Here is a 24,518-nt window from a genome sequence, read left to right as displayed (position 1 = left end):
ATATGCGCATGCTTAATGATCAAACTATCCCTGTACCTTTTCTTATCTGTTTCGCAGGCGCTTTTATTTGTCTTATTAAGAAGGCAACGGGGCTGTCTTAAAGGAGTGAAAGTAGCCAGGAGTGCTCCTTCTATTTATTTTTTTTTTTTTAAATAAAATAAATGTACAAATTATTAAAATTTTAACAAAGTTTTTATTATCATGTAACCTACATTCACGTGCATTTCACAATTGATATGCTTTCACTGTTACAGGCAGTCTTTTTGCTGATGCCACTTTATTCTTTGAGCAAGCAATTAGTATGAAGTTTCATGTTTTGAGAGTGAAAGTGTTGTTTTCGGCAAAAAAATATGCCTCCTGCTTTTAAAAAGGAAATTCTTTCTGTGCTAGGTATGTCAAGAAGAGAAATATCTTGGTCTCCCCAATTTCTGGCAGCATTCTAAGGTTAAAACTCTTCAATTTATAAGGGATAGAATTGATGCAAAAGCTCAAGGATGGAAGCAAAATCTTAATTAAGGCAATCATTTAAGGCAATCATTTAAGTCATTCCTACATATAGGATATCAATTTTCAAATTCCCTCGAAGCATTTGTAAATAGTTGAATAGTGTAAAATCTCAATTCTAGTGGGGGAGGAAGGATAAAGAAAGGAAGCTGTGTTGGGTTAAATGGGGAAACGCTCAACTTCCTAAATTCTTGGATGGAATAGGGCGAATGTACATCAGATGCAATGGGGCACTTGCCCTCACTACCCCACAAAAATTTGAATGAATATGTATTTTATTTTTATTGTCCTCATGAAAAAAGAAAATCTTGTCCCCACTATCCCACTATTTTCTTTTTTTTTTTTTTTCCTTAGGATGTTTATGTTTGCCCCTTCTGAAGTTATATCAGGAATTTAACCCTGGGTGGAATGGGTTTTCATGATATTGAGAAGTTTAATCTTGCTCGTCTAGCAAAGCAAGCTTGGATAATTTTGAAGAATCCTACGAGTCTTTGGGCTAAATTGCTAAAAAGCCAGTACTTTCCTCATACAAGCTTTCTTCAAGCTGTGAAAGCCAAGAGAAGTTCATGTCTATGGTCTAGCATTATAGAAGGCAGGGAAGTTTTGTAAGCAAGGCTCAGAGCAATCATAGGGGATGGCAAGAACACTATACCATGGGAAGTGGATTCCCTCTTCTCCAAATTTCCGAGTGATGAGACGCATAAATTCTCCTATAGGTATTAATTGGGTGGTTGCTTTGATTTGGCATAATAAGTTGGAGTGGAAGAAAGGTTTGGCAGAGTCCCTCTCTTCTGCTATGGATGCAACTTCTATCCTAGTTGTGCCAGTTGGTTCGACATGATGCCAAGATAAGTTAATTTGACAGTTTGAAAATAATGGGCAGTATTCAGTTAGGTCAGGTTATTGTTTGTTAGCTAGCAAGGCTTATTCTAATCACATGAGGGATCCTATGCATTCTAACCAACTGAATGCTAAAAAATGGAGGATGACTTGGGGGCTTCCTATCCTTCCCAAAATTAAGGTGTTTTTGTAGAGATCAATTCTTAATGCAATTTCTATAAGGTAAGATAGTGTTTGGTATATGTCACGACCCAACCTATGGGCCGGACCAATACTAGGACCTGAGCCAGCTTAAAGCTCCTAAGGCCCATAGTAAGCCTAACTATTCCTTAATCCAATCCTAAGACCCATTTTAAGCCCAATTTCAAGATTTCAACCTGACAGAGTCCGGCCATAATATGAACCATACAACGGAGAGTTTATGACTTACCCGACCTGTAAACACAATATATAACAATTTGGGGAGCTCAGCTCACCCTCTACATACTCATCATGTCATAAATCAAATGGGTGCTCAGCTCCTGCATCCAATCTAATCACACTCACACATACATGCATTTAATATTCTCACAAATTCAACATAATATTATATTACAGTCCCAAATTTATTAAAATACTCCTAACACATGCGGAGTCTAAAATTTAAGCTAAATTATACAAAATACATCAGATATTACTAATTGACCTGCAAATAAGAGGAGCAGGTTAGTCACAACAAGTAATCCTTCTATAGCCTGAAAAAATAAGGTGAACAGGAGTGAGCGTTCGACTTAAATAGTAGAGTAAAATACTAATTTTAACTACAATTTCTATAGCTATCTAGAATTAATGCATCCTAAGGAGTGGAATGCAACACCATCGAAATTTTCATGCACATCACATTATAACAGCAAAAAGGTAATTTGGAGCACTCACACACTCAATAATGTTCAAACAGTACATATATGAGAGCTGATCTCCTATACAGCTCTCTTAATCCAACCTCTGTCAGCGAGTATCTCTCAAGTCGAACTTTCGCTTGATAAACTAAATGCGGGGGCTAGCGAGATCATCTCGAGCTATGCCTACCCCGACTTATCCATAAAGGACCGGATTCCAGCGAGTGTCTCTCAAGCCGCGTCTACCCGTTTTATCCATATCCAAAACCACACACCACACTCACCCCAACGCACGCACACTGCTCCAAATTACCATAAATAACATCAATGACACTTCATCAATTAAGAATGCAATATAAAATGTGCCTAGTATTTAACTACATAGATACATATTTATAAGTGATGCATGGGCATGCCTGAACATATAATAATATTAAAATTATAATTAAAATTAATATTTTACTCACAGACTTGAACCGAGGTCACTGCAGCGGCTTGGCTGAGGAGGAAGGTTTTCCCGGCTCACCTGACAATTTCATTGTAATTAGTTAATATATTTGACTCAAAACAAGTTTAGAAAGGACCAAAGACGCCCTAAGTAGTGCCGAAAATCTGGCAGAGTCTCCTTAAAATCTAAGACCTACCCAATCTGCAAAAGGGTTCAAAATACACTTCTATATTCACAAGTCACACATCCACAACTCAATCACATCACATGGCCCCTCCTGAGCTCATCCAAACAGTCAACAGCCACAATTTGAAAAATTATAATTTAATCCCTACAATTAATCCTTTTGCAAAAACTATCCAAATGAGCTCTAAAAATTCTAAAATTCTACCCCGCGATCTTTAGCAATATTATTAAGCTAATGCAAAAGGAATTATAATTTTTTAACCTACCATGAATATTTTATAGATTTTTAATCGTAATCAAGTACTAAATAATTAAGAAAAAGTAAGGTTCGGGTTTACCTATGCCAATTCTGACATTGGGGACACGTCCGGAATGTCTGAAAATGATAGGGTAGCCTATAACCAATTCTGAAACTTTTTCGGTAGCCTGCCTGTCCGATCCGAAATTACAGACCCGAGCAACTGTTGAATTTCCGCGAATTGAAAATACTTACGTGAAGCCCACAATACGGGGGTTAGTAAATAATTTTTACGGAATTTATTAAGCTCATTTAGTACTCAAAAAAACACTACGAAGTTTCGTAGGACCCACCGAAAAAAAGTGTCAGAAAAATTAAAAATGGGTATTGCTGCGAAGTTCTCGTTGAGGGGAGCACTTCGGTACTCTCAAATTTTTCATGGGGTTCATGGTTTACGAGAAATCTAGCCTAAAAATCGAAATGGGCTAAAACTTTCCGGACAAAAATTGGACAAACCGTTTGATGGATTTTGGTGTTCTTGGTATATATGGAAAGCTCTCGAGGTGTAGATGGGTTTTGGGATAAGACCCGGTCCAATCGGTGGCCGGATGGGCCGGAATCAGCCCAGGAAACTGAAGCAGCATGCCACCGCAGGGGACACTTTCGAGCGATTTTTCGACTGCCTGGAGGCCAGCCGGCGATGGGGAAGGGGTGGGGAAGGCCAGTGGCTACACGAGGAGAGGTGGGGAGCAGTGGCCGACGCAGAGGGAGAGGGAGGAGAGAGAAACGGGTGAGGAAAGAGGGAGCGTCAGGGATAGAGAAGGGAGAAGAAAAAAAGAAGGAAGTGACCGGTTCGATTCAACCAGTCTACTTTGGTTCTGTTCGATTCGGCCTGTTCGATTCAGAATACCCGAAATTAAATGTTTACTCAGTCCTGGGACTAAAAACAAGGCCCAAAAATTTCAAAAAAATTCCAAAAAACTTAAAAAAATTCGTAAAGTCTAAATATATTTTTAGTTTTACCACGTGGTCTTTAAATTAATTTTTAAAAATCATCTAAGTTTCACATTTTCGAAAAATCAAACCCGATTTCTAAAATCCAAAAAATTTCAAATAATTTTCCAAAATTTAAATAAAATAAAATATTAAAATTTACCCATAAAATAATTAATTTAAAAATTATGGGTGTTACATTCTTTCTCCCTTACAGAAAATTCGTCCTCGAATTTTTACACAAGGCAGAATAAAAGAATAGAATTACACATTGAACAAATAAGGGTACTTGCTACGCATGTCCTGCTCTGACTCCCAGGTGCATTCTTCTACTGATTGGCTCCTCCATAATACCTTAATCATAGGGATCTGTTTCGATCTTAACTGTCTCACTTGGTAGTCCAATATGGCTACTGGCTGCTCCTCAAATGTCAAGTCTTCATTCAACTCTACTGTATCTAGTTGCAGCACATGAGAAGGATCAGGTATGTATTTCTTGAGCATGAAGATGTGAAACACCAGGTGAACATGAGAAAGGCTGGATGATAACTCCAACCGATAGGCAACTACTCCGACTTTGTCAGTAACTTCAAAAGGTCCAATATACTGAGGTGCCAACTTGCCCTTCTTTCCAAATCTCATAACTCCCTTCAAAAAAATTCGAAATGAGTATTGCCGGGAAGCTCTCGCCAAGGGGAGCACTCTGGTACTCTCGGATTTTTCGTGGGGTTCACGGTTTACGAGAAATCTAGTCCAAAATTCGAAATGGACTAAAACTTCCTGGACACAAATTGGACAAACCATCGATAGATTTTGGTGTTCTTGGTGTCAATGAAAAGCTCTCGAGATGTAGATGAGTTTTGGGATAAGATCCAGTCCAATTGGTGGCCGAATCGGCCGGAATCAACTCGGGAAGCTGAAGCGGCTCGTGCGCGCAGGGGGCACTTTTGCGAGGTTTTCCGGTGGTTTGGAGGCCAGCCGGCAGTGGGGAAGTCTGGTGGCGATACAAGGAGAGTTGGGGAGAGAGAAGGGAGAAGAAAAAAGAAGGAAGGGACTGGTTTGATTCAATCGGTCTGATTCGGTTCGGTTTGATTCGGCCCGTTCGAATTAGGATACTCGAAATTGAATTTTTACTCTGCCTTGGGACAAAAAACGAAGCCCAAAAATTTCAAAAAAATTCCAAAAAAACTCAAAAAAATTCGTAAAATTTAAATATATTTTTAGTTTTATCACGTGGTCTTTAAATTAATTTTTAAAAATCATATAAGTTTCACATTTTCGGAAAATCGAACCCGATTTCTAAAATCCAAAAAATTTCAAATAATTTTCCAAAATTTAAATAAAATAAAATATTAATATTTACCCATAAAATAATTAATTTAAAAATTATGGGTGTTACAGTATAAATGAATTTCACAAAATTTTGAGAAATTCATTTGTAAATTTAAAATTTTAGTATTTGATTTAAATGAAAATTCATTTAAAATTCTTAATAATCAATTTGATGGAATTTATTATAACTAAATTAAATTCTATCAAAATTGATAGAATTTACAAATGAATTCAAAACTTAAAATCACATATATTTCTAGTGATAAAATTATTCTTCAATTATATATCATTTTATTTTATTTTATTTATTTCAAACACAAAATTTATTTCATTTAAAATAAATTTCATAGTTAATATAAAATATATCAAACAAAGAAATTAATTTATAAATGAATTTTACCATAGAAATTATTTACAAATGAAATGAATTTTAGTATAGGATTAAACCAAACAAGATCTAAAAGAAAATTTAAGAAGTAGGGGAATGCACGTTAATTCTACGTGTGGGATTTGTAATCTTGAAGCGGAGTCAGTTGAAAATTCTCTGTGTTTGGTGTACTCATGCTAGATTAACTTGGTTTGCTAGTCCTTGTGCTTATAAGCCGGATGCCACTGGTTTCTCATCATCAACCAAAATAATCTAGACTTACTTTTGATTTTTCAGTCACAAACCTTTATTGGTGATAATTTTTTTATTTTTTAATAATTATTAGTTTTTTCTCATAAAATAAAATTTAGATATATCTCCTTATATTTATTATTATTAATAAATTTTAAATAGATAAATTTTTAAATCTATCTTTATTAATAGATTTTAAATTTTTATAATGTTCTCTTTCATTTAATTGAGTTATTATAGGTTTTTGTTGTTAAAAAAAATTATTCTTTTAAAGACTACTCTACAAATAATTACAGATTGTTAAAAAAATTTATATTTTTGTTGTTAAAAAGTGAAAGTGTTGTTTTCGGCAAAAAAATATGCCTCTTGCTTTTAAAAAGGAAATTCTTTCTGTGCTAGGTATGTTAAGAAGAGATCTCCCCAATTTCTGGCAGCATTCTAAGGTTAAAACTCTTTAGTTTATAAGGGATAGAATTGATGCAAAAGCTCAAGGATGGAAGCAAAATCTTGTCTCAAGCCGGAAGAGAAACCTTAATTAAGGCAATCATTTAAGCCATTCCTTCATATGGGATATCAATTTTCAAATTCCCTCGAAGCATTTGTAAATAGTTGAATAGTGTAAAATCTCAATTCTAGTGGGGGAGGAAGGATAAAGAGAGGAAGTTGTGTTAGGTTAAATGGGGAAACGCTCCGCTTCCTAAATTCTTGGATGGAATAGGGGCGGATGTACGCCGGATGCAATGGGGCACTTGCCCTCACTATGCCACAAAAATTTGAATGAATATGTATTTTATTTTTATTGTCCTCATGAAAAAAGAAAATCTTGTCCCCACTATCCCACTATTTTCTTTTTTTTTTTCTTAGGATGTTTATGTTTGCCCCTTCTGAAGTTATATCAGGAATTTATCCCTGGGTGAAATGGGTTTTCATGATATTAAGAAGTTAAATCTTGCTCGTCTAGCAAAGCAAACTTGGATAATTTTGAAGAATCCTACAAGTCTTTGGGCTAAATTGCTAAAAAGCCAGTACTTTCCTCATACAAGCTTTCTTCAAGCTGTGAAAGCCAAGAGAAGTTCATGTATATGGTCTAGCATTATAAAAGGCAGGGAAGTTTTGTAAGCAAGGCTCAGAGTAATCATAGGGGATGGCAGGAACACTATACTGTGGGAAGTGGATTCCCTCTTCTCCAAATTTCCGAGTGATGAGACGCATAAATTCTCCTATAGGTATTAATTGGGTGGCTGCTTTGGTTTGGCATAATAAGTTGGAGTAGAAGAAAGGTTTGTCAGAGTCCCTCTTTTCTGCTATGGATGCGACTTCTATCCTAGCTGTGTCAGTTGGTTCGACATGATGCCAAGATAAGTTAATTTGACAGTTTGAAAATAATGGGCAGTATTCAGTTAGGTCAGGTTATCGTTTGTTAGCTAGCAGCGCTTATTCTAATCACATGAGGGATCTTATGCATTCTAACCAACTGAATGCTAAAAAATGGAGGATGACTTGGGGGCTTCCTATCCTTCCCAAAATTAAGGTGTTTTTGTAGAGATAAATTCTTAATGCAATTTCTATAAGGTTGTGTTTAATATAAATAAATTTCACAAAATTTTAAAAAATTCATTTGTAAATATAAAATTTTAGTATTTGATTTAAATGAAAATTCATTTAAAATTCTTAATAATCAATTCGATGGAATTTATTATAACTAAATCAAATTCTACCAAAATCGATAAAATTTACAAATGAATTCAAAACTTAAAATCATATATATTTTTAGTGACAAAATTATTCTTTTATTATATATCATTTTATTTTATTTTATCTATTTCAAACACAAAATTTATTTCATTTGAAATAAATTTCATTTTTAATATAAAATATATCAAACAAAGAAATTTATTTATAAATGAATTTTATCATTAAAATTATTTGTAAATGAAATAAATTTTAGTATAGAATTAAACCAAACAAAATCTAAAAGAAAATTTAAGAAGTAGGGGAATGCAAGTTAATCCTACGTGCGGGATTTGTAATCTTGAAGCGGAGTTGGTTGAACATTCTCTGTTTTGGTGTACTCATGCTAGATTAACTTGGTTTGCTAGTTCTTGTGCTTATAAGCCGGATGCCACTTTTGATTTTTCGGTCACAAACCTTTATTGGTGATACTTTTTTTATTTTTTAATAATTATTAGTTTCTTCTCATAAAATAAATTTTAGATATATCTCCTTATATTTATTATTATTAATAAAATTTAAATAGATAAATTTTTAAATCTATCTTTATTAATAGATTTTAAATTTTTATAATGTTCTCTTTCATTTAATTGAGTTATTATATGTTTTTATTGTTAAAAAAAAATTATTCTTTTAAAAACTACTCTGCAAATAATTATAGATTTTGTCTAATAGGAATTCTAAATTTAGAGATAATCTGATGTCTAATGAATTCATAAAATAAAAAAAAAAAAATTATAAAGCATGCAATGCACATATTAATCAATTTATATACTCTATCAATATTATCATTTTTTCAAAATTTTCATATGAATAGTTAACTTTATTTATATAAAATATAATAATTAATTTGTAAATCTCTTTTGTAATTTATTACTAAATAATTTTTCATTTCTATAAAAAATTTTTACTTTTTACATTTTTTTCATTAAAAGTGATAAATTTTGGCTGGTCTCATTATTGCAATCCTTACACATTTGTTATAAAGTGATATATAATTAATTTTAATATGTGTAAAATTTAAAATAATCGGAACTCAAATCACTTACAAAATTAAGAATTTAATTAAATAATTTGTGTGACTTGATTAGTAATTAATTTATTTGAGTTGATACAATTAATTAGACAGTTAATATGAAAATAAATCAATAATTAATCTTTGTTAAAAGATTTAAAATTTTGATACCTAACATATAAATTAAATGAGTTAAAGTTTAACTATAATTTATGGAAAAGTTTAATTTAGTTTATTTTTTAATTTTTATTTAATTTAATTTAAAAATTTTAGTTTAAATTCAATTTAGTTAAAAAATAAAAAAAAAGAGCTTCTCAATTTTTTTTTACTTAAATCATATTTTTTATCTAAATTAAAATATTTAGCTTATAAAATTTAATTTTTAAATTAAATTAAATTTAAATAAAATTTTTTAAATTAATTTAAATAAAAAATTAAAATTAATTAAATTTAATTTTTTTAATAAATATAAAAATTAAATTAAATATTTTATATAAATTAAATCATTTCGTAATTCAAATAAATATTCGGGCCCACTCAAAAAGAAAACAAAATATCCGAAATATGGAGGACCCGACTCAACCAGTTTGCCATCATTTATTTGTACCATTCAGTTGCTTTTTGACTTGAAAATATTCGATCATTCGATCCTCCTTTTCATATTTATTAAATTTGAATTAAATCAGTTGGATAGGAAATAAATTAATAAATTAATTTTTAAATTAATTTAAATTTATAATTAAATTAAATAAAAAAAATAATACAATATGACTTAATTAATTTAGAGGTTAAATTATTAAATCAGTGTGACTTAATTAATACATTAGTTAAATTATAATAAAATCTCTCTTTTTTTAGTTTTTTAATATAAAATATTAAATTCAAAATATCATAAAAATTTTTAAAATTAAAATTAATTAAGCTAACTTGATAGTTTTATATTTTTTATTTTAATATATTTATTTTTTAATATATACTTAATATTTTATAAATATTAAAAATAAAATTATATATTTATAAAAAATTTTATATATTATATTACGTAAATACTTTTATATAAAATTTAAAAACACTATTAAAATTAATTAAATATAAAATTTATTAAATATAACTTAATAAATGTTAAAGTTTTATTTTAAATAATTAAAATTTAATTAATTATATTTATTTATATTAATAGATATTGTATTTAATTAATTTTAATTAATTTATATATTTAATTAATTTTTAATGACTTATTGGTTGAACCATTGCTTCACTGGCTAAATCACTTACTCATTCATTTAATTCCTTCGCCGAGTCAACTTCTGAGCTGAATTTAACAACACTGCTATCTTTAAAAGGAAATTTAAAATAATAATAATAATTTGATTTATTTATTTACTACAAATAAAAAATATATTTAATATGAAATAGAAATATATAATAAAAATATGTTATAATAAAATATAATTATAATAAAAATATATTATACGTGCAAAATATGAAATTGATAGTTTATAGATATATTCTGTATTTGTTTTTATCTTTTTGATGTATTTATACTAAAAAAATTGGAAAAAATATATCAAAATTGATTGCTCTTAAGATTATCGTATATTATTTTTTGAATATGACAAATTTCAAATTATTTTTTAAAAAGAAAATTTATCAAATTAAATTAAACTGAACATATTAAATTCTCTAATTTAATTTAGTTGTCTGATTAGTTTAACTTTTTTATTAAATTAATTTTTTATATGTCCTCTGCAAAGCTCATATATATAAGAGTTTATTAAAAAAATTAACTAACAAAAAAAATAATAAAATGAAAGAGAAAATTGTTTTGGAGGTAATAGCCGGTGAGAAGCTCACTGGCGGCAGCCAAAAGAAAAAAAATCGAAAGGAGAAAATTAAGAAAAAGAGGAGAAGAATTTTAAATTTCTTAGAAGATGCAGGATAAGTAATTTTAGATTTTTTGTACATGAAATAAGATTTTAATGGTTGAAATTTGAAAATATTTAAATAAAAAGTTAATATTTAATATGATAAGTAAATTTTTTATGTAAGAATATATATATAAAAAAAAAAACAAAAAGAGAGAAGTTTTCATACATGATAATTTTTTAAGTACTTTTATTAAATTATATATCACACTTTTATAAGTCATTTTTTAGATTTGGTTTTAACATATACATATATTTTATGCATACTCAATTCAACTAAACTTTTATTCTAAAAATTTGGGATCAGTTATGTGGATTTTTTTTTCCACTCTAAACGATTTTGAGTTAAATCATCGGAAATGTGTAATGTTTCTAGGTTATGTTATACTACTCTCCTCCAAGTCAGTTTAAGTCTATCCCTTCTTTTTTTTCTATCATTTAACTTAATGTGCTCTACTTGTCTAATTAGAGTCTCTATATATCTACACTTCACATGACAAAACTACCTCAATCTCTCTTTTCTCAACTTATCATTAGTTGGCATAACTCTTACATTTTCTCTAATACTATCATTACAGACTTTTTCTAGTCTAATATGACCACTCATCCATTTTAATATTCTCATCTTTGCAACTCTTATCTTAGACATATACAACTCCTTCAGTGCCCAACACTCACTACCATATAACATGGTCAGTCATATGACTGTACGGTAAAATTTTCCTTTTAACTTATTGGGAATCTTGGAATCACATAAAACTCCCGTGGTATGTCTTCACTTCAATCATCCGGCTTTAATCCTATAACTAACATCCTCCTTACATCCACCATTTACTTAAAGAACTGAGCTAAGATATTTAAAGTGATTACTTTGAGATAGTACCACTCTATTCAAACTAATTCATTCCCTATCACTAGTTCGGCCTTTACTGAACTTGTAATATATTTATTCTGTCTTCGTTCTACTTAACTTAAAGCCCTTTAACTCTAGAATACTTTTTCAAAGTTCTAACTTTTTATTGACTCATTCTCATATCTTATCTATCAAAATTATATCATTTGCAAACATACATATATATTATGCATATACAAATAAAATTAAATGGCAAAAAAAATTTGGAATTGAAATTTTATTATTATTATTATTATTATTATTATTATTATTATTATTATTATTATTATTTGTTTTCCTTAACAAAACCCTGCCCTTTGGCTAATGCGAAAGATGCACCAAGTTTGCATCTTGAGATTTTCATTTTTAGTAAATAATATAATTTAAGCCTAAGACACCATTAATTGTATCCACTTGTGAATCTATTCATTTTACATGCAATTTATGTAATTTAAAACAATTTACCTTATTTTGTTCTAAAAAAATAAATTTTGATTATTTTTTAAAGAATTTCTAATGTAATATTTATAAGACTACGTAAATAGAATTGATAATCATATTGAGAAAAAAAAAATTATGATCCTTGCGATTTGCGAACCTACGATTTCTTTTCTTTTTTTTTTTTTAAATAATTTATTTTTAGCTAAAAGCATTTGACCATATATAGTTTTCCCTTGGTTTCATTTCCTCGGTCTTGGGTTGAATTGGATTACAGTGAGGCCAATAATGTACTTTGCTTGTCTCAAGCACAAGCTTAGCCAAGCCAACTAAATTTCGTGTTTTTTTTTTTAAATAAAAAAACACATATATACAAAATTTAGTGATGAAAATAGATATTATCAAAATTATAATAATTTTAATGGGATCATTATTTTTATGTAAACATTATATATATATATATTTTTTATACACGATGTGAAATGTCAAAATGTCAACTCACAAAGTTCATATGGACATAACGTATGCACCACACCTATTCAAACTGTTTATTTATTTATTTATTTTTTTAAATGAGAGAACATGCATACATAAAATTCAGTGACGAGAATAAATAATTATTAAAATTATGATAATTTTGATAAGACTTTTATTCTCATATAAACCTTACACATGTATACTCCATAGATAATGTGATACACCGAAACGTCCATTTCGTATCCTTAAAAAAATAATAAAAAAAAGACTTATGCGGATATTTTTTTTTGACTTAAATGATTTTAATTGAGATTAAAATTTAAATATTTACAGTGTTTAGATAATTTTAATATTATAAAATTAATTTATTAGTAATATTGTTATTCAAAATTATTTTAAATATATTAATAAACATATTTAAAATTAAATTTAATATATTCTAATAATTAAAATATTAAAATGTTTCTATTTATAATATAATTTTTTAATTTAAAAACTCAATGGGAGCCTTCGTGTCTACGGATCAAGTTGGCCAGTAAAAGCAGCAGAGCAGCAATGAGCCGCAATTCGGGAATCGATCAATATTTTTCAAACTCAAATTTATATTAAATTTAATTAAAAATTAATTACCAATTATTTAATTTCATCTCAAAATTAATTATTATTATTTAAAAATATCTAAATTTATTTAATTTTATATATTTTAATTAATAATTTATATAAAAAATTATTTTTATTAATAATTCATATTTTAAAATTTTCATAAAACATTTAAATTTTATTTTATATAAAATAAAAAAAATAAAAATTTATAATTATTATAAAAATATATTTTATATTTAATTAAATATTTATATAAATAAATTTAATTAACAAATATATAATATATAAAATTTAAAATTAATTTAAATACATTATAAATATTATTTTTTAAATTAAAATTTATTTTAAATTTAATTATATATTACTCAAATTTATTTTATTAAGATTATTTTATTAAGATTTGATGTGATTTAAGTACCTAGAAAAACTAAACCTTGCCATACCTAAACATACACGTAATTAAGCAAACGATGTAGAGCAAAAATTTACAAATCATTTACTTTTAATAATAATTTAATTTTTAAAATTTACTTTTATTAATAAATTAATTACTGTTATCTAAATTAATTATTAACTCTACTAATTATTTTTAATTTAAAAAAAATTTAATTATTTAAATTTTATTTTATTAATAAAATAATATCCGTAGCTAAATTATATATTTTTTATAATTATGTAAATAAAAAAATAAAAAATAAAATATAGATTTAAAGATTATTTTATTAATAAAATAAAATTTTTAAAATTATGTTAATAAAATTTAAATTTAAAAATTAAATTATTACTAATAATAAATTAAAAATTAATCTTTTTTTACATAAAAAAATAGACAATAATTCAATAATAAAAATAATTTATTATTAAAATTATAACAATTTTAATCAAATTTTTATTCTCATACAAATCATACACGCACTCAATTCTCATCAGGCCAAGGGGCACACCTATCAACTCACAGACCTCAATCCATGCACAAAAAATAAGGCTCCTCACTTCTTTTTCATTTTTTTTATTCATAGAAAAACAGATAATGACTCAATGAAAAAAATAAATTATTATTAAAATTATAATAATTTTAATAAAATCATTATTTTTAAATAAATCACGCACGTGCTCAATTCTCGAATCCCCAAAGATCATTGAGAATCAATCCAGTTGCTATACTTTCATCGACCTCATGTGGCTTACCCTTCAACAAAATTCAACGGCCAGTCAATTCAACCCTTTTGAGTTTTAGACCTTTCTCACACCAGTTTTTGCTTCATCCACTCCACTGCTTTTTAAATAAAAAACAATCGAAGGGAATAATCGATTTCCAACATGTATAGTCGCAAAAAAAGTGTGGCAGAAAAAAAAAAGGGTGGAAATATATTATAGGGAGAATTATTCTGATTTTTTTAGATTTTGTTATTATTCACTAATTTTTATATTTAAATAATTAAATTAAAAAATCTCAACTTAATAAAAAATAATAAATAATATCCTTCAAAAAAGTAAATAATAATAAATTTCTAAATATTTGAGAGTAATTTTTTTTGAATATTTCCTAAGAGGTAAATCTAATTCGCGTTGAATAAATTCATTAAAGAATAAAGTATTCCTAATAAATATATTCTTTACCCATAAATTTGAAAGAAATTTACTCTATACTTTTAATGTTAATGTATGCATAGAGAAAGCAATATGTAATAACTTTCTTTTAATTGGAAAAAAAAAAAGGACTTTCGGACGTAGAAGTTATTGCTTGTCGGCATGGAATGAGACTTATAGCAAGTACAAATTAAATTATTTATTTGGCTTCCTGAGCGGCGATAATTTTGTGTTAAATTCAGAATCGGACACTTTTAATCTTACCACTGAGCCACTGCACCGGGGTTAAGAAATGTGTAATAATTATTCTTGGTTTTTTCTTCCTTATTATTCATTTATTCTCACCAAATCGTCCAACCATCAAAGCATACGGAGGAAAGATGACTTCACCATTGTTGCAGCTCGTGTGAGACATTGTTTTGTCTACGTCTTCCCTTCAATTTCTAACAATTTCCCTCTACGTCTCCTTCGTTTCTTTTTCTTCTTCTTCTTCTTCTTCTTCTTCTTCCTTTTGTATGTTTTTCTTTGGACCAAAGGCCAAAGGCAACGCCCAAGAAGATTATATAAAAGTTGAGTTTAGTGTTTCCTCTCTCTCTTTGCTGGCCATTTGAGACTGGGTTTCTTGAGATGGTTTATTAGATTTCTGGTTTGAAAATAGGTATACCCACTTCATCAAATGAGGGGGAGTTGCTTTCTGTGACACTTGTGTAAGTCCTAGCGTCTCAATTTTCTGCAATGGTAAAACCCAGATCTTTCATAGATTCTTGAACGGCTACTTTTTGTTTTGAGAACTCGGAATATATGCATATATAATATATATGTTTGTATGTTTTTCTAGTGCTCCACACCACTCAAAGAGATCTTATCTTTCTTTCTTTCGTTTATTTTGATGAGGCTATAACACTTTTCAGTGAAAGATTTTTTTTTTTTTTAATGTTTTGATATGGCTTTAAAGCTTTTTCAGTGATAAATCAAGTCACCCTTTATGAGATTGGAAGTGAAAACCAAGAAAGCTGCTTCTATTTTATTATTGGTAGTCTTCCTTCTCTTTTCTTTCTTCTTTATCCTTCAAAGCGAGTGTTTTGACGAGAGACCAATTACTACTAGTCCAGTGGTGGACGATTCCTGTAAAACTGAGTCCTTGTCCTTTCTGAGCCTTCATTACTACCCATAAACACCTATCTTGAGTTCTAGTTAGTGTAATTCTAGCCCTTTCCAGCAGGACTATGTTTTTCTTGAGCTTTAGCTTCCTTAACCAAACCCAGATAGGTTTGTACCTTTGCAATACAAGAAACAATATTCTCAGATAAGCAATCTGAATATTCCATTTCTAAGATTGGCTTCTGGTTTTTAAAAATTGATCTGATCTGATTAAGTGGGTAGTGTTATCGTTTTTGAACTTAAGATATGGCTCAGGAGATAGTGCCAGAGAACCTCAACAAACGGCTTGCTCTTGCTGTGAGGAACATTCAATGGAGCTATGCAATCTTCTGGTCCATTTCCGCTAGACAACCAGGGTATTAACTCTTCCATATCTGCTCTGTTTTCATTGTTGTTATTGCCGTGAATAGTTTCTCTGAATTCTTAGAAATTGATGTTTTTGTTTCCTCAAAATAAGTGTTAATTGACAATCTTATGATATCAGTTTTGTTTTTAAACAACCTCAAACAAGGGTTGACTGCAGAAAGTTTACTCTTATAGGACTGCAATTAATTTTCTGGTCTTAGTGAAATCTCGGATTTCTTATTAAGCTTCGCTTCCTTTGGATTCATTATTGCTCCTAGTCATAACAAAAGACATTCTCGTTCTTATTGGTGGCAAATGTGAATTCTGTAGGGTGTTGGAGTGGGGTGATGGGTACTACAACGGAGATATTAAGACGAGGAAAACAGTTCAGTCCATAGAGCTTAATGCGGACCAATTGGGTTTACAAAGAAGTGAACAACTGAGAGAACTCTATAAGTCTCTCTCAGCTGGTGAAGCGAGCCCACAAGCTAGGAGACCTTCAGTAGCATTATCCCCAGAAGATCTTACTGATACAGAGTGGTATTACTTGGTCTGCATGTCTTTTGTATTCGACATTGGCCAAGGGTAACTAAATTTTGCTTTATGGACTTTCTCTTCAACTATTTGTGTTTTTAATGCTCAATTATGGTTAATTCTTCCTCTGAATTGGTCATAGCTTGCCAGGAAGAACCTTAGCAATTGCGCAGCCTATCTGGTTGTACAATGCTCATTATGCAGATAGCAAAGCATTCAGCCGCTCGTTGCTAGCCAAGGTAGGTTGCTGTTTCTTGCTTGAGATCCAATTTCATTTCTGATATGCTTAATGTGAGTGGATGAAACTAAAGAATTTTTTTATCTGATTTTTTTTATTTTTGACCTCGCGGAATCCATCGCCCTCAGAGTGCATCTATTCAGGTATCAATTCTAATAATTTTTTGATAGAAACCTGGTTTATGGGCAGAATAGTACATCATTGCCCTTTTACCTGAATGCAGATTGTACAACTAGTAAAACTGGAATTTGTGAATTTCAAGATCTCACTGGAAAATACACTAATGGTAACATTTCTTGTTCAAACTTTCAGACTGTAGTGTGCTTTCCATTCTTGAGAGGTGTGGTTGAGCTAGGCGTGACTGAGCCGGTACGTCTCCATTCAGATTTCTGCTTACGGTATAATCAGCTATAGATTTGTTGACGCGTGCATCTGAATGCCTATTTTTAATGAGTTGTTTTATTTTTATCTGTCTTCTGAAGATTATGGAGGACCCAAGTCTCATTCAGCATGTTAAAACTTCATTCTTGGAGATTCCATACCCTATAGTTGCTACAAAGACCAATACAAGAAGTGACAAAGAACTTGCTGGTACTGCTTTTGATCAAGAGATCCTTGAGCACAAATTAATTCCAGTGGCAGGTTGTGATGAATTAGATGCAGTTTCCCTCAATGACAGTTCAAATAATCAACCAGAAGAGGATTCATTTATGTTTGAAGGGATAAATGAAGGAGCTTCTCAAGTACAAAGTTGGCAGTTAATGGATGATGGCTTCAGTAACTGTGTCCATAATTCCTTGAATTCTAGTGACTATATATCTCAATCCACTGTAGATCCTGTAAAGAATGCTCCAGTTCCTAACAACGAAACAGTCAACAACCATTGCCTGCAAGATGTTCAAGACTGCAATCACACTAAACTGACGGCACTGGACCTTCGAAGAGATGATTTTCATTATCATAGCGTTCTCTCATCTATCTTAAAGACCTCCCATCCATTAATTCTAGGACCGCATTTTCAAAATTGTAACAAGGTATCAAGCTTTGTAAGTTGGAAGAAAGTGCATTATCAGAAATCAAAAGGTGCACCCTCACAGAAACTATTGAAGAAGATTCTATTTGAAGTTCCTTGGATGAATGTCAGTGCCTTGCCAGATTCCTCAGGAGACAACAGCAATAAAATTGGAGTTTGGAGACCAGAGGCAGATGATATTAGTGCAAACCATATATTAGTTGAGAGGAAACGAAGAGAAAAGCTAAAAGAAAGATTTATGATTCTCAAATCGATTGTTCCTTCAATCAACAAGGTAATTGGAGTCATTTACCCATAAACAGAAAAGCAATAGATTAAATTTTGCCTTGTTTGTGCAGGTTGATGAAGTGTCAATCCTAGATGAGACAATAGAATACCTGCAAGAGCTTGAAAGAAGGGTTGAAGAGCTGGAATCATGTAGGGAGTTGACAGAGTTAGATGCACGAACAAGAAGGAAACCCCAAGATGTCATAGAGAGGACATCTGACAACTATGGCAGCAACAAAATTGGTAACAATAAGAAGCCTCTGGTAAACAAGAGAAAAGTCTGCAATATTGATGAAAGAGAGGCAGAGATGGATTATGGCATATCAAAAGATGCTTCGGATGATAACATAACTGTCATTATGAACGACAAGGATGTACTAATTGAGATCAAGTGTCCCTGGAGGGAGGGATTATTGCTTGAGATTATGGATGCTGCAAGCCATCTGCAGTTAGATTCTCACTCGGTTCAATCATCCGCCATTGATGGGATTCTCTCTCTTACAATCAAATCTAAGGTATGAACTCAATACTACAATTCATATGTATTATCTACCTTTTCCATAACTACCTTAAGAGATGAAAGGCTGCGTGAATGGTTATCATTATCAATGAATCTTTGGACTAATGTGGATATGTTTATTGCAAACAGAAGGGACCAACAGCTGCATCAGCCAGAGCGATCAAACAAGCACTTCAAAGAGTTGCTTGTAAATGTTGAAGCTTGGCCTCACATGGATGTCTGTTCTCTTCTTCCTTCTTTTTTCTTTTTTTTTTTTAGTCATTGGAATTTCACTTTTTCAGTTGTAAAATTATGTAACTTTGGAGGGTATGTACATCATGGTTAAAAACAAAGGATTTTCTTCCGTGTAGATTGTAGAGTCGCCTAATAAGCAGAAATAAACTCATTTTGAATGTTGTTATTTTCTTCAATGACTAGTTTTGAGAAGATCAGGACCTGAATGGCTGAAATCCAGGGACAAAAATGCCTAGCACATAGTTTCTGGATGTAAACATGCTCAAATTCAATCCCTAATAACAAATTCTGCATTTCTTTCAAGATCTTAGCAACATCATTTGAAAGGTAACAGATGTGATACAACACTCTTCACTGGCAAAGGACAAACTCAGCAGGTTGTGTCAGCAGCAAATGGAAACTTGACATACAGAAGCCTTGGAAAACTACATTCTTTGTAGATTGCAAGTGTCTGCTATGGTGTCATATATATCTTGGAAGCCTATTCTACCCATCTGCAGGAATTTTTGACCATTGGATTGGAATTAATTCCCAACGTTAAAGATTCCTATTAAACAGCTGAAATTCATACAAACTTGCATGGGAAGTTGTAAGCTCCTGCAAAAAAATTGTTTAATGGACATGTCAGTCGTTGTTTACAATGCCAAAATTGGCATGTGCCTGAATAGCAATTGAGATTAACGGTTAATGTACGTGTTACCTCTGTTTCTTGCTTGTATTATACCGCCAGTAATTATTAAAGAAACGTATCCGCATGAAACAAATCTTAGACAGATTCGCTGAGAAAATCATTGATGATTATTCTACTTCGACCTATAATTGAACTCTAAAATCATTGATGTTTTATTTGGTCAAAAGAAAGTGATTTCTTTTTTCTTAAAGCAAAGCCAGAACCCATTTGAATTGTCAAGAAAGGGATGAAAAATGAAAATTTTCAAAGCAAATATAGGAAAATTAACAATGCTGGCTGACAAACATACAAACCAAACGTACCATCATGGAATCTGAATCATAAATCACTCCTACTAAAAATATGGACGTTTTCACTTTGTTAGGTTGATGAAGACTTAACATTGTTTTGGGCAAGCACGCAAGCTTAGATTTTTTTAAGTTAGTTATTATAGAATGAAAATGAGATTCATTTATTTGTCTCTTACATCATAAAGATGGTAATTATACATACACCACACATGTACCATAGTTTCTCGCAGTAAAGTCGGGTAAATTTTGAAGTATGATAAAAATTAAGGTTTAATCTCTTTATTTTTTCTTTATAAAAAATAAATTATTTTTAAGTTTTTTTTTTAATGAAATAGTTATTTTATTAAATTTCACCGTTAATGAGATGAAAACTGTAATAATTTAGTCAATTATATTTCACTTTTTGTATTGTAATAATTTAATTTATAATTTTAATATTTGTAATAATTTAGTTCCTTAAATATAGATTAACTATTTCAATTATAATTAACTAATAATAAATTTTAATAAAATGACTATTTTATTTACAGAAACATATATTAGGAATTAATGTGTTTTTCATTAAAAAAAAATAGAGATCTCATCTCATCTCTTTTCAATATGGGAATTCTAACTATACATAACTCACAACCCATACTTATACATTCTCAACAATCTCAGCTTACTCCCTCTCGAACGAAAGTCTTTCTCTTAACTTAAGTATTTACAGCGTTACCAAAAGCCTAAATATCCATTAAACCATCATGAGCTTGCCATACATTAGGCTTACTAGGCCTGCTCCTTGCTTTTTAATCCCCGTGTAGAGGTGTTATAGCAATCATTGACCATCATCTTTATACTCATACCCACCTAACCATAGGCTTTAACACTACTTATTATAGATTTGAGGAGCCCAAAATGTTTGGGAAAAAATTTTCTTGATGAATCTTGTGAAAGAATATATTTATGCACTTTATACCACATTCAATTAAAACCTTAAGGTAATAAATTTATGTAGGGGTGGCCACGGTTTAGGAACCATCGGTTACGATTTCTGAACCGCCGATTTAGGTTCAATGAAATCATGAACCTGAACTAAACCGCCAATGGACGGTTTGGAAGACGGTTCCTGAATCGCCGGTTTCGGTTTGAGCCCCGGTTTAAAATGGTTTGAAGGGCGGTTCGAAAAAGAATGGTTCAAAACAGTTTGGAGGACGGTTTGGAAGTGGTTTAAGGATGGTTTAAGAGTAGTTTAGACAAAAAAAATTAGAGAAAAATTTTATTGATTCAAAATTTAAGTTATATTTGTAAAAATATTTTAATTTTTTTTAGAAATCTTTCAATCAAAATAAAATAAGAAAAAAAAAGAAAATAATTTATCTTTAAGAAAAATTTAATAAATAAAGACTTGAACCTGATTAAAAAACTAGAGATGAAATTAATTTTTTTTAAAGAAATTAACAAAAAGTGTATGAAATTAATTTTGCCTAAATATCCTTTTAGGATTTAGAGGAATAAAAATTTCTAGTTTTATTACTTGCCTTTTTTTAAAAATTATATAATAATTAATAATTAAAAAGTATAAAAGAGAAAAAAAAAATTAAAATAGAGGGTATTGAAAATTTTATTGAGGATTTAAAGTAATAACAAAGTAATTGAGATAGTATTGAAAATTTCAGTAAGTATATAAAATAATAAAGTAGGAAAATTGAGAGAGTATTGGAAATTAAAATGAGTGTAGAAAATAATTATTTAGAGAATTTGATAAAAATTAAAAAATATTAAGAATTAAAGAAAATGCAGAGAATAATTGTGTAGAGAGTTAATGATATATATAAATGAAAGGAAAAAAATTAAAAAATATATATTAATTGGATTTTACTTTAATTATTTGATAATTAAGATGCATATGTATCATCTTAAGAGTATGGGAATCAAAACTTTCGTAATTCTCTTATGTTTGTAAGAATCCACAACTTATCTTAATTCTCATTTGTGTCATAGCTTGTGAAGTTACTATTTGTAGCTTCTTCAATTGTATTTTCTTGCTCCTTATGTGCAATCATAAACACTTACACTTGCAATGATTTAGTGTTCAAACTAAATTGAGTCTTATTTAGTGTTTTCTCATCCATACTAAAAGCTTGTTCAAGTGAAATTATTGAAATAGGCACCACAAGATTGCAATCTTTCATGAAATTGAAAAATTGGATTTCATAATTAAATGAAGAGAATAATTAAATCAAAATTACCACCAAACTCAAAAAAAAAAATTGTTATATATAAATCAATTTCATAAAAATTACATATACCTCTTAGTTTTTTTATGACATTGCATTAATATCTGTTATTCGAGTGCACTAAAAAGTAATACACCCATCACTTATAAAAAAATCAATTATTTCTTAAATTTAAGAGTATGAAACCCACAACTCTATGAGTGAAATTATACACGTACCAGGAATGTATAATAAGCACCGGCCTTGTACAAATGATATTAAACATCTAATTGGAAAGAAGAATGAGGCTTATGGCTGAATAATCCTATAAAATAATTATATAATTCATAATTTTTCAATTTAGTATAACAAACAAATCAAATAAGAAAAATTAAAGAAATTTCTTTAAAATAAGTAAGCAAATTTTCTTTTATAGCACCAATAATTTCCTTCAATAAGAAATAATGTGAAGTTGAGTAAGAAAAACCCATAAGTGTGTATGTGGCATTATTGAATACCTGGAAAATATCACATTTTTCCACTAACACCTCAATTATTTAGGTCATAATTGAAGCTAGGAAAATAAAAATCAACAAAAGTACACAATAAATTTTCATAATCATATGTTTAGCTTAGCATTTTATAAGTAAACATTTTTTTAATACAAAAATCATCATTAATTCAATGACAGATTACTATCATGTAAGAATTAATTCGTTAATGAACACTGCGTATATCTGCATAAATAAAAATACAGGTTCCCAATACAATCAATCAATTTTATAAATCTGTCCTATCATCTAAAGATAATTTCATAATCATTTATTTTTATGTATTTTGAGGAACTCTTTTAAATTGTGGGGTTTAAAGAATTTTGGCAAAAAATTTAAAATTTTAGTGTTTCCCTAAATGAAAGTGACAAGTATTGAATGTAAACATACTAACTTTGCAAGTTGCAAGCTCTTTAATATTTTGGTTGGAATATTTGGAAGTCTGGGGAAGTTGTGAAAATCTAAATTGACTTGCCTCCTTACTTCAGTATAATACTCCAAATTCAACGTAGCCTATGTTTATGAAAATTGTAATTTGTACAAAGGTTGCAAATAGTGAAAATTGTCACTTCCAAAGATTTCTTTCAATTTATTTTCTTATCCTAAGATTTCTTACAATCTGAGATCTTAGCAAATCATTTAAAATTCCAACTCTAGCGACATCATGATTACTGAAATTGGAAGCTCTGTTTCAAGATGTTTATTAGTGTGGAAGGGCATGATTTTAAGTCCAACTAGCCGCCACTAGTTGGGATGATAATGACTGTTTTTGTTTCATGATAATATCATCATTGCATTCAACTATTATTTTACTGAAAACACTGCACGAAACCATTCTTTAATTATGTTGAGGCAAGAAACAAGAAAATAAAACAAAATGCCAAAGCCCCACAACTTAGATATTGAATTTCAATGGCATTGGAGATTTCTCCCCATGATTTATGCATAATACAGAATTCTTTGTGTGTGTGTATATATATATAAAATTTTGAATGAAAAATTCAAAATAGATTATTTCAATTTTTGGTTTTTTTAATGAACACAAGATGACCCATGCCTAACATATTGCATCTAAACCCATAACTCTTCCCTTACATTCATTTTGTTCACAAGGAGCAAGAAATTCAAAACAATGCCAACAACTACAAATATTTGTTATAAAGCAAACTCACAAGACACAAAAGCTTAATTTAAATGCTAAAAAAAAAGTAAAAAAAAAACATTTAATTTAACTTATAACTCAATTAAATTTAATTATAAATAGAAAATTATAATTAAATTAATATTTAATTTAACTTATAAATTTTAAAAAAATTTTAATAAATTTGAAGCCTACCCTTATGATTTATTTTTTTAAAAAACTACCTTTTGATCAAATAAAAAATTATATCATCCTAATAATTATTAAAAATTCAATATTATCTTTATTTTAGTTACTATAACACTCAATTATATATATATATTTATCATTTTAACAAATTAAAATATTTTAAAGTACTTCTTAATTAAATATTTAAATTATTTCAAAATTAATTTTAAATAATTATTTATTTTTAAATTGATTTATAAATTAAAAATTAATTTTAAATTAAAAATTAAAAATAAATAGCCAAACCATATAGTACGGAGAACCCTTCGCTTTCCTTGAGGTCTTTTGGTTTTCACTAGGGAAAGCAAAACCCTGTTGCAAAATATTATCTTTTTTCAACTTTCAAACGGAGGACATAAGAATCCTGTAAAAGTAGGG

The 24,518-nt window shown here is 29.3% G+C and overlaps 1 protein-coding gene across 1 annotated transcript; it reads left to right on the top strand.

The window, feature by feature from the left end:
* Nucleotides 1-15,002: 15,002 nt before the first annotated feature.
* On the top strand, nucleotides 15,003-19,217 carry LOC110658456 (transcription factor GLABRA 3). The gene is made up of 8 exons (XM_021816074.2): nucleotides 15,003-16,226; nucleotides 16,546-16,800; nucleotides 16,892-16,988; nucleotides 17,116-17,130; nucleotides 17,300-17,356; nucleotides 17,470-18,294; nucleotides 18,359-18,802; nucleotides 18,937-19,217. The coding sequence occupies exons 1-8, from the start codon at nucleotides 16,117-16,119 to the stop codon at nucleotides 19,003-19,005; spliced, it is 1,872 nt and encodes a 623-aa protein (XP_021671766.2). The 5' UTR covers nucleotides 15,003-16,116; the 3' UTR covers nucleotides 19,006-19,217.
* Nucleotides 19,218-24,518: the final 5,301 nt, after the last annotated feature.

This window comes from Hevea brasiliensis, chromosome 9 (genome assembly GCF_030052815.1).
Source record: "Hevea brasiliensis isolate MT/VB/25A 57/8 chromosome 9, ASM3005281v1, whole genome shotgun sequence".
Classification (NCBI taxonomy): domain Eukaryota; kingdom Viridiplantae; phylum Streptophyta; class Magnoliopsida; order Malpighiales; family Euphorbiaceae; genus Hevea; species Hevea brasiliensis.
The sequence above is the reverse complement of the archived record's forward strand: the minus strand, read 5'-3'. Positions and strand labels throughout refer to the sequence as shown.

Excerpts from the sequence above, each read along its gene's own strand:
- LOC110658456 (XM_021816074.2), top strand. The coding sequence starts at position 16,117 with ATGGCTCAGGAGATAGTGCCAGAGAACCTCAACAAACGGCTTGCTCTT. Across the intron at positions 16,227-16,545 it reads ATTTCCGCTAGACAACCAGG|GGTGTTGGAGTGGGGTGATG; the intron begins GTATTAACTCTT and ends TGAATTCTGTAG. Across the intron at positions 18,295-18,358 it reads TTGTTCCTTCAATCAACAAG|GTTGATGAAGTGTCAATCCT; the intron begins GTAATTGGAGTC and ends TTGTTTGTGCAG.